We start from the raw sequence: 13,368 nt of genomic DNA, 5'->3' as shown, positions 1-13,368 counted from the left end.
CAGTTTGGAAATAAAACAGCTTTGCAGCTTGGCAAAAGCTTAAACCCCTAACGCTGCAAACTCTTTATCGCATCTGGCCAGATAAGTTATTATATACGTAGGTCATTCAACTATAGACGTGCAAACTTAATTTTACTACCTATTATACATTATACCTACATATTATTAAACTTTACTAGTGCTGTTATTTTATTTTAATTCGTAATACCTGTATGTGAATACGCTATGTTGTTATAAGATACTACTCGTATATACTTAGTATGACTGTAATAATTAGGTTGATCAGTTGTGACACTATCCCGCAAAAAATTATTACCCCCTTATACTTATAATAAAAAAATCTCATTCTCTAAAATAATTAGTGTCATCAATATAAGCTATCTAACTACAATTGTTATTCTATAAAAATAATAATATTATATTGTATAATAAAATTTACATTATCCTAGGTATAAATAATTACAAGATAAAAAGAACTTTTTAAATACAACGTTTTTAAATTTTCTGTTGAATTATTATGTTCAATATGCTCAAACTTGTACTTTATATGAAGTAAATAAAAAACAAACAAATATAGAACCTTGAAATGTCATTTCATTTTGATTTCCATAATAACGCACGTATATATTAATAATTTAGTTGCTAGGACCATCCCCTTAGCAAACAATAATTGTGGATTGGATTACGGATTTCTTCCGAAATAACTTTTCATACAAAACAGAATTAACTGAAAATGAATTCAATTATACTTAAATATGGCTAAAAGTATTAAAAGAATGCATTGGCATTGTGTTCTAATATATTCTAAAAGTTTCAAATGTCTAGCTAGTCGGAAAATTAGTTAAAAATCGATTGCAAGATTTGTACTGGATAAACAACCACTGGAAAAACAAGAATACGAGCTAAGAAAAACATGGTAAAAATCTCATTCTCTAAAATAATTAGTGTCATCTTATAATATAAGCTATCTAACTACAATTGTTATTTTATAAAAATAACAATATTATATTGGATAATAAAATTTACATTATCTTAGGTATAAAAATAAAAGTATTTTGATTATCTAATCATATCTGCGAGATAAGCACAATCGCTATACTTTGGTTTCTATACTTGAAGTGTAACAGAAGTAACTTATCCCAATTGGAACATCCATGGCCCCCACAAGGGGGTCTGACAGGGCTCTAGCCTAGGGCCCGGGATCAGGAAGGGCGCTGCGTGCCGAGTCGACCGATACGCGAGATAAACACAGACCACAAATTTCCTCTAATAGCAAAAAAAGTTCAGTAATTATTAATAATTAAAAAAATTGATTTTACGATGCAATTTTTAACTTATGTATTCATATAATTCAAATGGATGTACATATTAAAAATCCCTAAAAGTAACCTTAATTTTACCGCATACTCTGCCTTTACCCTTTGCGATAGGTATGGGGGCCCGCCAAACATCCTCGCCTGGGGGCCCGCTTCAGGATGTGGGGGCCATGGGAACCACTGTTTAAATACTAAATAATCGAATTGGGTAGTATCTACATAATAATATGTTTGTTACGTATTCAAAACGATGAAATAATATTTTCTGAAAGACCATAGAATAATTATGTACCCACTTGAATTTTGATAAACTATTTTTAATAAAAATTGATATTAGGTAAATAAGAAATACCGGAATTCATATTTTCATTCGGTCGAGCACGCCCACGATGGCCGAGCGGCTTAACCGTCGGTTTAATATGATGTCGTGGGGCCCAGGTTTGAATCCTGGGTCTAGCAAATCCATTATATTGTTTTTGAATTTGTGTTTGGAGCCAGAGTATGGACCTAATAGGTTGAGCAAATGGCTAACATCCATTTCTCGTAAAAATCAAATCTGTTAATACAACCTTCATTCTGTGTAGGTCCATATGATCCTCTACGGATCGAACATGGTAAAGTAGTAGTAGTATAGCAATCTCTAATAATATTAATATGAAAATATGGTCCATATGAACTCCAAAATCAATTTATTTAAGTAAAGTCAATTAGAGAATGTTTCATCGTATTGAATCGTTTTATGATAATTACTCTTGGATAAAAATCCCTGGACATTAACCCCTTTAAATAACCCTCCAAAAATCACCCCCTATACCAAAACCCCCCGGATGTCAACCACCCGTAGAAAAATAAAAAATCTTTTTTAACAAAATAGTTGATTTAACAAAAAAAAAATATTTGTCATAGAAAAATATGGATACATTTTATAATAATTATACTAACATCTAATATTTACATTTTTGAGATAGAGAGACAGAGGAAAATTATTTTCTAAAATATATTGAAATCTTGTAGGTAATTTGTTTAATATTATTATTTATTTAAAATTAAACTTTGTCAGAAAAAATATTTATGAAAAAGTTAATTGGAGAATTAATTGGCTATGATTTTATATAGAGGGATTAATGCCCAGGATGTTATTTCCACTGGGGGATGTTGTATTTTCTGGGGGTTATTTACAGGGACTTAATATTCGATGTGAGGGGGGGGGGGTAATTATTGTCCTGTTACCGTTAAAATATGACCGGGCGAAAAGCCCTCTACTAAGATTTAACGTTTTTGGACCAACTTGACACGAAAAATATTTTAATATTTATGGGGGATTTATTTTGTTCATTTTGGGATACCGTTTTTGTGATACTCCAGAAAGTAATGGCTACCTTTAACATGTATCTATTGCAACAAGCAATGATAGGGTAACAAGTCTGCTGCTCAGATGCTGTTCACCCCAACACCCCCGCTTGGCTCGACCTTGGCGGTATATTAACGGATATGTTCTGATGCTTTTATACTTAGTGAACGTATATTAACGTGAATATTAATCATTAGTTTAACCAGAGTCCATTCTGAACGCGTTAAAAAAGCATGAATAGTTCAGAGATTTCGCTGAAGTCAGATATATGCCATTACCTAATTTAAATATGCATGTAAGAAAACATAATATACTTATATTATTTATACCTACCAATAATTGCATTTAGTGGATAATGAATTTTCGTAATTTAAAAATCAATGATAAATGCGAAATTTTTCGCTTGCTATTCAGTCTTGGATAATAGTATTTTTAAAGTAAGCGCTAAATAATCGTTTCATAGTAAGTATCTAAATCAACGCTCAAAATAATGTTACGAGCCAGGGTGCTTGATAAATCACAGAAAGGAGTGTGTTAATTTTTGTTATTGTGTAGGAATGCAATGAATATATTTAAAAATTGTAACATGCGTATCTGTTGACGATTTGAGCACGAAAACGCGGTCAGCGCGGCAGGCGAAGAAAAATCGCATTTTAATTAAATACACATACTATAAACAGGTATTCTATCTTCTCTCTACCCTCACGGGACATCACTATTTTGTACGAATATAATAATTTGTTTTGACAGGAAAAACAATGAGTTTGAATTAGAACGAAGAATACAAAGTTCTTGGAATAAATACTGGAGCATAAAGGAAATATTTAAGGGGGGACATGCTCGTCCTAGGTCAAAATTAAGTTTTTATTGTATTTTCAAACCATGATTCTGGACACTTCTTAAACGTTGTAGATAATTTTTATTTATATAATTTTGAAGTCTTATTATCCTTTATATTTATTTTAAATATTTGATGACTGCATAAAGTATTTTTGTTACATAAAATAGTATTCTTTTAAACCTCTCGCTCTAATGTTTTAGAATATAGTCATATTTCGGTACATGAATGTGCAGTGGTGTTAAGATTTTTTACGTTTATTAATTTTTAATCGCATTTATAAAACCATTAGTATAATTTATGACGAGATAATTTTAGTAAAATATTTACGATAAAAAATTATATTGATAATCTCTGTGATCCCAAATTTGACAAGAATTAGACATTTTATTATTCAAAAAATCGGCAAGATTAACACATTTGAAGATGATTCTAAAGATACTTATTATAAGCTATGTCTTTGAACATTTAAGTGTGATAAACATCTTATGAATAATGATTGCTTTATAATAATTATTGACCTAAGAATAAGGTAGTGTTTTTTTGAAATACGCCATTTCTTTTGTCATTCCCCAGTGGTTAAGCTACAACATACGGCCGTAGCCATAAATTGACAAACTATAATTAACGTAGGGAGTAAAATTATGTTAACGCACGTGTTTGAACATGTACCTAACCGAAATTTTTTTTATTTTTTTTCAAACGGTACATGTTCAAACGTCAATATCTTTTCAATAAATTATTTATTCTGTTCACTGAAGGCCGAAATTGAATAGAAATAGAAATTGACTAAGAAATATTTGTAACAAAACAACACAAAATCTCATTATTGAGTACATAAATTAGGAAGTACAACACGTCGAGTATCTTATCATGCTTTTATAGGAACATACCTAAAGTAAATTAATGTAATTAGTACATTCATAGAGCCCGAACTGGAACGTCAATGGAACGAACTTATTTTACAACTTTTTTACAACGTTTTTCTTAGCTCGTATTCTTATTTGTCCGGTGGTTCTTTGTCCGGTAGAAATCTTGCAATCGATTTTTAACTAACTTCTCAACTAGCTAGACATTTGAAACTTTTAGAATATATCAGAACACAATGCCAATGCATTTTTTAATACTTTTAGCCATCTTTAAGTAGAATTGAATTCATTTTCAGTTAATTCTGTTTTGTACGAAAAGTTATTTTGGAAGAAATCCGTAATTCAATCCTCTATTATTGGTTGCTAAGGGGGTGGTCCAGGCAACTAAATTATTAATATATACGTGCGTTACTATGGAAATCAATATGAAATATAAAATTGAAATGTCATTTTATATTTCATATTGATCTGTTTTGTATGAAAAGTTACTTCGATACCATTATTGGTTGCTAGGGGGTCCTAGCAACTAAATTATTAAATAATATATACGTGCGTTACTATAGAAATTAATATGAAATGACATTTCATTATTCAGTATTTCTATCAAGTACAATTTTTTTTGATCGTTTAAGCTAGTCAAGTCAAGTTTATATGATTCAACGGAAAATTTAAAAACGTTGTATATAAAAAGTTCTTTTTATCTTGTAATTATTTAAATATAAATACTATTCAAATCGAAAATAAGATACCTTCATTTTTTTATTTTTCCACTGTACTTATCCATGAAACCAAAAAATATTTTATATACTTTATATTTATACTTTAAATTGTATATAAAATATTTATAGTATACAATGTAGCTATCTATTAAGTATTCCATTAAAAACTTTGAATCTAGATGGCTATAAAAGACACTTTATTGTAATAATTAAATGCGGCAAATTAACGGTTTTTTATGAATACATCATTTCATGATGAACTGATACTGAACAGCTTAAAACGTATTTACATGTATATATACCTATATATAGCTATATAGGAGTGACTTACATTTACCTACATAAAATAGGTCTAAAACTAATTTCGGTGTAATTGATTAAAGTGTGGACCAAAGAAATATTAGCATAACATGTGGGAATACCTTTTGATCTTTAGACCGCACGGAAAATGCAGGAAAACTGTTTCGGGTCATGACGAGTGAAACAAGTATAAATATTAAAATAAGGCTGCATCATTTACAATATTTACGTATACCAATAATTTACAAAGCGATTAACTCTGTTTAATCCATATTTCCCAGCACAGAGTGGCACTTAATATTTTCATGATTAAATATAAAGACATAATAATATGTACATAATTCGCAAAAAAAATCTCTAAACGAATATAGTACCAGGCTCCATCAAATTCTGACACATATGTTTTGACAATTTAGCCACCTGCACTCTACCTAATTACGATGAAATTTAACCGCGACTGAAGCGCTTTTTAAACTTCATTAATATTGACAAAGTCTTAAAGACTGTCTCAAAGACAAAGTGATGAGGAACTGTTTTTCGGACCCTGCGATTGTCTGTATTAATCGCACCCAACTCGATCAAGTCAGCATCTACGTATATCTCAGACAGCAGGTGCCCATAGACTCCAAGACATAAATTGCTCGAAGAACAAAGCTGGGATGGAGTGCTTTCGGACGTTTGAATAGTATCTTCAAGAGTAACCTACCATCATGTCTTAAGCGTAAAGTGTTCAACCAATGTGTACTACCCGTGCTCACGTATGGCTGCGAGACGTGGACCGTCAACATGAGAGATGTCCAAAGGCTAAGAGTCGCACAGCGAGGCATGGAGGGGTGTATGTTGGGCATCACGCGAAATAACCGTAAGAGAAACGAATGGGTTAGGAAGCAGACAGGAGTACGCGATGTAATAGACGTTGCCAAACAGCTGAAATGAAGATGGGCGGGGCACATTGCTCGCCGAAAGGACGGCCGCTGGACAAATGCCGTCATCCAGTAACACCCGAGGGGCGCGGGCCACAGGGTCGCCCTAAAAGCCGCTGGATTGACGAACTGGTAAAGTTCGGCGGAAATACGTGGCAGCGAAAGACACAGGAATGAGAGAGTTGGAAGAAGCTTGGGGAGGCCTTCATCCAGCAGTGGATTGACCCCGGCTGATGATGATTATTAATATTGACGACTGGCTTTTGTAGTTTGATTTAAGGTACCAATAATAGGTACATATTTTGATTGATATATGACTTCAACGCATCTATTCTTTACACAAGATTGCTATCGGCCGCTGTCGGCAGCTATCGAGGGTAGTTTTTCATATTTTTCTATCGAAATATGAGCACTTAGTGCAACAATTACAATAATTTGGTTGTAATTGTTACAATAAGTGCTATGTTTTAACGGTACCACTCTTGGATGTGCTAAATTTTAGAGCGAGATAGACAGTTTGACTGTTTAGATGGCTAACTTGTTGTAACAATTATAATACTTCAATACGAACATATGATAAACCACCTTCGTTAACCGCCGATAGCGGCCGTCAGTAGTCATGTGTATATAATAGATGCGCAGGATATCTCATAATTTTAGTCTTTAACGTAAATGCATTTATTAATTGAGTTAGCATTTACTTGGCAGAATTCCATTTACAAGAAATGAAAATATAATTAATATTAAATTCTACAGATTTTTAAAAAGGTTTTGTCGATATAGCGATATAGTTGTAACACCATTATCAAGACTATTCAGATATGCCATTTGCCTTTGCTTAAATACTATCGTTGGAACGAATAAGAAAATGTATTCTGTCTATCGATACGTATAGTATTTAAGCAAATGCAAACGGCCTATCTGAATAGTCTTGACAATGGTGTTACAACCGAAATAGCTATAGACAAAGCCTTTTTAAAAACCTGTAGAATTTATTATTAATTATATTTTCATTTCTTGTAAATGCATTTGCTAAAATTTCTTATTCAACGAACAATTCGCTAGATTTAATAGTGTAACATTCTTTGTTGAAAATGCATAATTCGTAAACACCGCAAATGCACATTTAAAAGATTAATATGATTATTCAAATTGCTTATTCTAGCAAACTACCAACACTGCCTGTATTTACTATTTGTTCCCGTCTACTGAAAAACAAATGAATTTTCCATAGGGACATGTTTATTTTAAGATTGGAATAAATTAAAAATCAATCATGTTCCCTTCTTCTATACTGTTAAAAGAATTTGAAATATTAAACTTATTTAGATAAGTGATTATAATGAAAAAGTTATACGAGTATTGTTAAAAAAAACATTAATTGAGTCGTATAGTATCAAAAGTAGTGTTATAATAACATGCAATATGTTTCTACATTTATAAATTAAAAATTCAATTCAAATTCAACAGTTCTACTTTTGTTTCCAAAGTATTGAACAGTTCTAATTCTGATACCAAGCCCTATTTTCCATCACAATTTTATACCACACAGATATAATTTTGATTCGAATATTATATTGCTAGTCGTACATTATGGTCAGAAGAATAATTTGGCATTCTTAGTTAAATTTCGATATATTTGCGACAGTTCTACTTTTGCCTACTATACGACTCAATTTATTTTTATTAGGGCACATCAAAAATGTTGACCTTCAGTATATTTTAGACCACGATAAATTAACGGAAAACCTCTCCTGCTGGCCCTGCTATCAGTAGATTATTGAGTAGATAGTTATTCAAAATTGAAAGGGATTATTCAAACATATTATTATCAATCACTTTTACTTCTTATATAATTAACATAGACAAACTCTTGGAAGCACTCGCTTTGTCATAAAATTGAAAAAAAACCTTTTTTATTTTTTATGATGTGAGATTTCTAATTTACTTTAGAGGGCTCGCACATCAGAACTCGCCGCATGCGTCTTACGACGAATTCGTCGATGTGACGTCATCGTAAACCAAGAAACAAACGTTATCAAATGGAGCTTCGCAGATTGGCCGATGCAACTGCAACTCTGCAACTCTGCGACATTCGTCTAGTTGCATTGGCCAAAGCCTGCATGTCGAACTCGAAAAATGTCGGCTCCGCGCAAGCGCACAGCTTGCGGCCATCGGCCATTTCTGTCGCTGTCTCTGTCTACACTATCATTGCTCGCTCGTCACTGGTCACCGCGTTTGACGTTTGTTCATACAATCAACACAATAAAAATGGCAGACAGACTTCTCCTTTTTCGCGTTTGACGTTTGCCGCTAGGCATATGTGCGAGGTTGTAGCATGCAACATTCGCCGGCATTCTCAGAAATTTTGATTTGTGGCCGTCAGGCACACAAGGCGAGTTGTGATGTGCGAGCCGGCTTAGTCATCTATGCAACACGACTCTTTTAGTTACCTTCCAAAGTATGTTATTTCCTTAACAAAAAATTAAGCAATTGTGAGACAAAATGCAAAACGTGTGACTTGGTATACAAAATGGTCACTTATAGGGTCAGTCCTACTACCTATACAAAAAATAATGTGCTAGAACCGAAGTATATGATGTTGTCAGTCACATATAGGAACAAATACCAGTAACTTAGGTTTTTAAATACCAATTTTTTTGTGTTTTACTGCTGAGTGGCCCATCACTGGAGGGTGGCCCACGATTGTACCTCTTACCCTACTGCATCTTTATACGTATATGCAGATTATCACTCAAGCTAAATTAGGCATAGAAAGTACCGACATTTGTGTCCTCCTGTCAAAAATACGCTAATATTTAATAAAAAATTTCAGCATTAAACAATGAACATAATAATATATGAAGTAGGTACCTAGTTTGTTTACTAAAATTAACTAAATACAAAAAAATAACTTTGTTAATTACATACAAAATAATTAAAAATAATTTTTTTACTATCGTCTATACGAAGTTAGAAGTCAGATATCTAAATTGTATATGCTGTGCTTGTCTTTTATCATAGACAACATTATATTTACGTATCTTTGACTTAGTACAAAAATAATAACATCCACAAATCAGTCAATAAAGTAGTCAATGTAAGAATTTACAACATTCTTTTTAAATACATTATTTTTATATTAACTGATGATAATATTACCAGAACACAGTTCAATAATAAGTACTACAAATTTTAAATATAAACAATTAAATATATTTTAAATGCTAAAATTAAAATACCGCCAACGTTTCGTCGCTGTAGGATTTGTTTGTCGAATAGACCAAATGTCAAATGTTCAGGAGATGAAAAACAAATTTCATTATCATACATGTAGGTATTTAAATTGTCGTTTTTACAGCATATGCATGCTGTATTCATTACAAAGTAATTTAAAGAAAAGGATGGTTCTGGTCCATTTAGATGCAAAAAATGATTCTGTATTAAAAGGTCGATTTTGACAAAAACAGATATTTGACAAACCAATCCAATAGCGACGGTTTGTAAAATAATACACCGTATTGACAAATTTAATGTCAAAACAGGGATCATTTAAGTACATTCCAGCTTTAAGTATACCGTTCTAACTCGGATCGATTATAAAAGTTGATTTATTTAATTTCTATTCCTATTGTAGGGTGAAATCACTACCATTAAAATTGTAATAAATTACCTACTTAGTTGGAAGTTATAGTTACCTATGTAAGGTATCTAAACACATCAGGTTCATCCATCAAGTATAAGTTCTAATAAGCTCGATAAAAATGATTTTCAGCATTGAGCACATGTGGAAGCATCTCTAACATCTGGCTGGACCACGAACGTGAAAGAAGTCCAATAAGTAAGGTTAGTACCTACTACATAATGGCATAATAGGCCATAGAGAGGTAAATTAGTAGAAATAATTTGAAATGGTCTGAAAACAAACCATTGGAAAATAAAGCAAGAATTAGATAGTGTTTTTTTTCAGTTTTGTGATATATACCTAAACAATAGGCTTGATCTATACTACACTATTGTAGTCTTACACAAAAATTACTAAACACCTACAATGGCGACATAAAAGTCTATGGACCTGCGAATAAACTAAGGGCTGAAGGGGGTACGAAAGGCCTTCAAACATTATATAATATACAGCTGATGATGAAAATGATGATATATCTATTTTTATTTTTATTATGACGTATTTGGATGTTATGGTGATATATTTTTGCCATCTGAATGCTGTTTTGAACTTGGTATCAGGAAATTTTGCTTCCACAATAAAGACTCATATTATGATACCTCCATTATCAGTCTCATATATACAGACTTGGTAGGGTCGAAGAAATTAATTTGTGAATCGGCAAATATTCTCGATAAATTATGAGCCAGTGGTGAAACAGGCTGTCATCTTTAAATCAGTCTGAAGATAGGTATGTGCCCGAAACAGCTGTCAACAGAAAAATATTTTTTGTCATGCGAAATTCATATAAATTTTCGAATAGGAATATTATTTTTATTGAATGTTTTATAATTATTATAGATTTTAATAACAAATTAATATACATTCTCATTACTTGCATGATTGGGCAAGCTAAATTTTATTAACGTAGGTATTTAAAATAAATTGTTAATAGTGATATAAGTATGACAATAATATTCCATTTTTATATAATACTGACGTTTGTATCCAGCTTTGTTATGGTTTCTTCCTTGGCGTTTGTATATTTTTGTTCTGTTCCATATCATATTAAGTAGGTACTTTACAAAAAACAAAATAATGAACTTGTTGTCAGTTCTCTTGTCCGGAATGTCAATAGTTCAATCGGATAATTCAATCAATCAATCAATTTGATTGTGCGTTTGTTTGATTGGATTAAATTATTTTGCCCATAGATATTTAAAATCTTTTGACATAGACAATCTATTCTTTAATTAATTTTTAATTTTTATTTGTCTACTTGAATTATCCGCAATTTTGAGAATATCGTCTACTCTACTTGATTGTGAAATTGTAGATATTATGGTCACCGAATAATGTCATCAAACAATTTTGTTGTTTCGTTACCAAGGTTACCGATTATTAAAATTAGGTATATAAAATTAAATATATACAAACCCACGTCTATAAATTTAAATTCATATATAATTATATTGTATTGTCTCTCTTTCTATATTTAATGATTAATTCATATCTCGCTAATTAAACCACGATTGTATTTAATTTCTCAGTACAAATTTCTGCACTCTAGAACCTGCCATTCCAGAGCCTTTCAATTTTCCGGATAATCTTTGTGTTTTATAGTAGGTACAGATTAAAACCTATATTTAAATAATTCTCCACTGTTCTAATTTCATCTTTCACTATTTTTACTCTAGCCGGATAGTTGTTTCTTAAATAACGAAACATATCTTTATTGTATATTGCCTAATGATGTTAACATCAATGATATTACCTAGGTAGATAACTTACTTATTTTGCATTTTTTTCTAAATATTTCCCTATAAAATAAACACAAACAATGATATTATTTATTTAATACAGACTAATCACCTACATTACAATAATTATCAGCGTTGTAAAAATGTTTTATTTAAAGATATAGCTAACTATAAAACACACATTAACAGTAGGTATTGACATTGATGGTAAGATAAAATACCTAATTCAAAATTAGTTGACGTCGGAGTTAAAATGGCCGAGATAAACATGGAAGCCGTGGTCTATGAAAATCTCGTAGCTTCGTAGACCCTATAGCGTAGCACTTATGCCATCATGCCAATTTATACAAATAATATGCACTGCTATATTGGAAAATCAGTTAAGATAATTAAAATAATTAGCAAAGTAAATCATTATGAAATTTTTATTTGTATACTGCTTCGTTTTAATGTAAATTGGTCGTATTCGGGAGATAATAATATATTATAAGTATTAATTTATCCACAGAACGAATATCCACATGAAATTAATACGGTGATTACTTATTATTATATTATTAGTCCTTTGAAATTTATCGATAACCAGTGATAATAGTTATCAGTCATAGTATTCTGCCTTAAAAAACAATACTTAATATTTTTTGGTACTTTCATTAATAATTAAGATAGGAAAACTAAGAGATATTAAATGAAAGCTTAGAAGAACAGGCGATACCTGATTGATCATTGATCGGCCTAGAAGAGGGCGGTGTATGCGCCGGGGTGTCCGCATGCGACGCCAGCCCACTGCCGTACATCCCGAAGTCCTCAGCGCTCGAAGAGCTCGCATTGCTGCACTTCCTCCCGCCCTTCTCGCCGCCCAGCGAAGACAGCAGCCTATTCTCCTGACCCGAAATAGCGGAAGTGAGAAACTTGTTGTCCTGACCTGCCAATGATGAGAGGAATTTGTTCTCTTGCTGCCCAGCCAGCGACATGAATTTGTTGTCTTGATTCTGGTGCGAGAGATGGCTGTTGTGGTGCAGGTGGTGATCGTCGATAAGGCCGGACACTCCCAACAGCCCGCCGACAAGGTTCGGCCGCAGTTCGTCCATTATTTTAGAGTTTTGACCGCAGGTGTTGCCGCTGAAATTCAGCTGCCTGCTGAATATCGCCGGGAATATGTTGAACTGTTGGGGGTCTCCGAGGGAGGGAAGCTGCGAGTCGGGCCCGGCGCCGGCGGACCCCGGCCCGAGGCACGGCACTCCCTTGAAATCCAACGTGGGGCCGTTGGTGGCTCGCGGGCCGCCCGCCCCGCCCAACCTGTCCCTGGTGGCGCCCCCGCCCGACACGTACTCGTACAGCTTGTCCGCGTAGCGCCCCCCTTCTAAGACATCGCCCCACTCGAAAGAAATCGCGGCGGGAGGGTCGCAATATTTATGAAGAATTTTCGAAAATGCCTCGCTATCTGCCCGAATGTTCGGGACGGCTGAATTGGCTGTTTAAACCAAATAACTTTTCAATCTGTTTAATTATATCATGAGTCCCTTCAATAATACGATTTGAAACTTTTTAATATAAACAGTGAAATTAGCTTTAGATAATTTAGTAAGTAAGTCCGTCCAATTTATGATAATTACCAAATTAAATAA

At 32.8% G+C, this 13,368-nt stretch overlaps 1 protein-coding gene across 1 annotated transcript in view; it reads right to left on the bottom strand.

Moving 5' to 3' along the window:
• LOC147070602 (homeobox protein unc-42) overlaps positions 1–12,912 on the bottom strand; it is a 60,792-nt gene extending 47,880 nt beyond the window's left edge. The window contains exons 1-2 of the mRNA XM_085949221.1: positions 12,765–12,912; positions 12,456–12,665 (exon numbers count right to left, since the gene is read on the bottom strand). Coding sequence (XP_085805347.1) covers positions 12,456–12,665; positions 12,765–12,831 — 277 coding nt within the window. The 5' untranslated portion in view covers positions 12,832–12,912. The remainder of the gene's footprint in view (positions 1–12,455; positions 12,666–12,764) is intronic.
• Between the last annotated feature and the right edge of the window lie 456 nt (positions 12,913–13,368).

The sequence above is a fragment of the Rhyacophila brunnea genome, unplaced genomic scaffold, assembly GCF_057557595.1.
Source record: "Rhyacophila brunnea isolate RB1 unplaced genomic scaffold, BYU_Rbru_1.0 scaffold_21, whole genome shotgun sequence".
Taxonomy (NCBI): domain Eukaryota; kingdom Metazoa; phylum Arthropoda; class Insecta; order Trichoptera; family Rhyacophilidae; genus Rhyacophila; species Rhyacophila brunnea.
The sequence above is the reverse complement of the archived record's forward strand: the minus strand, read 5'-3'. Positions and strand labels throughout refer to the sequence as shown.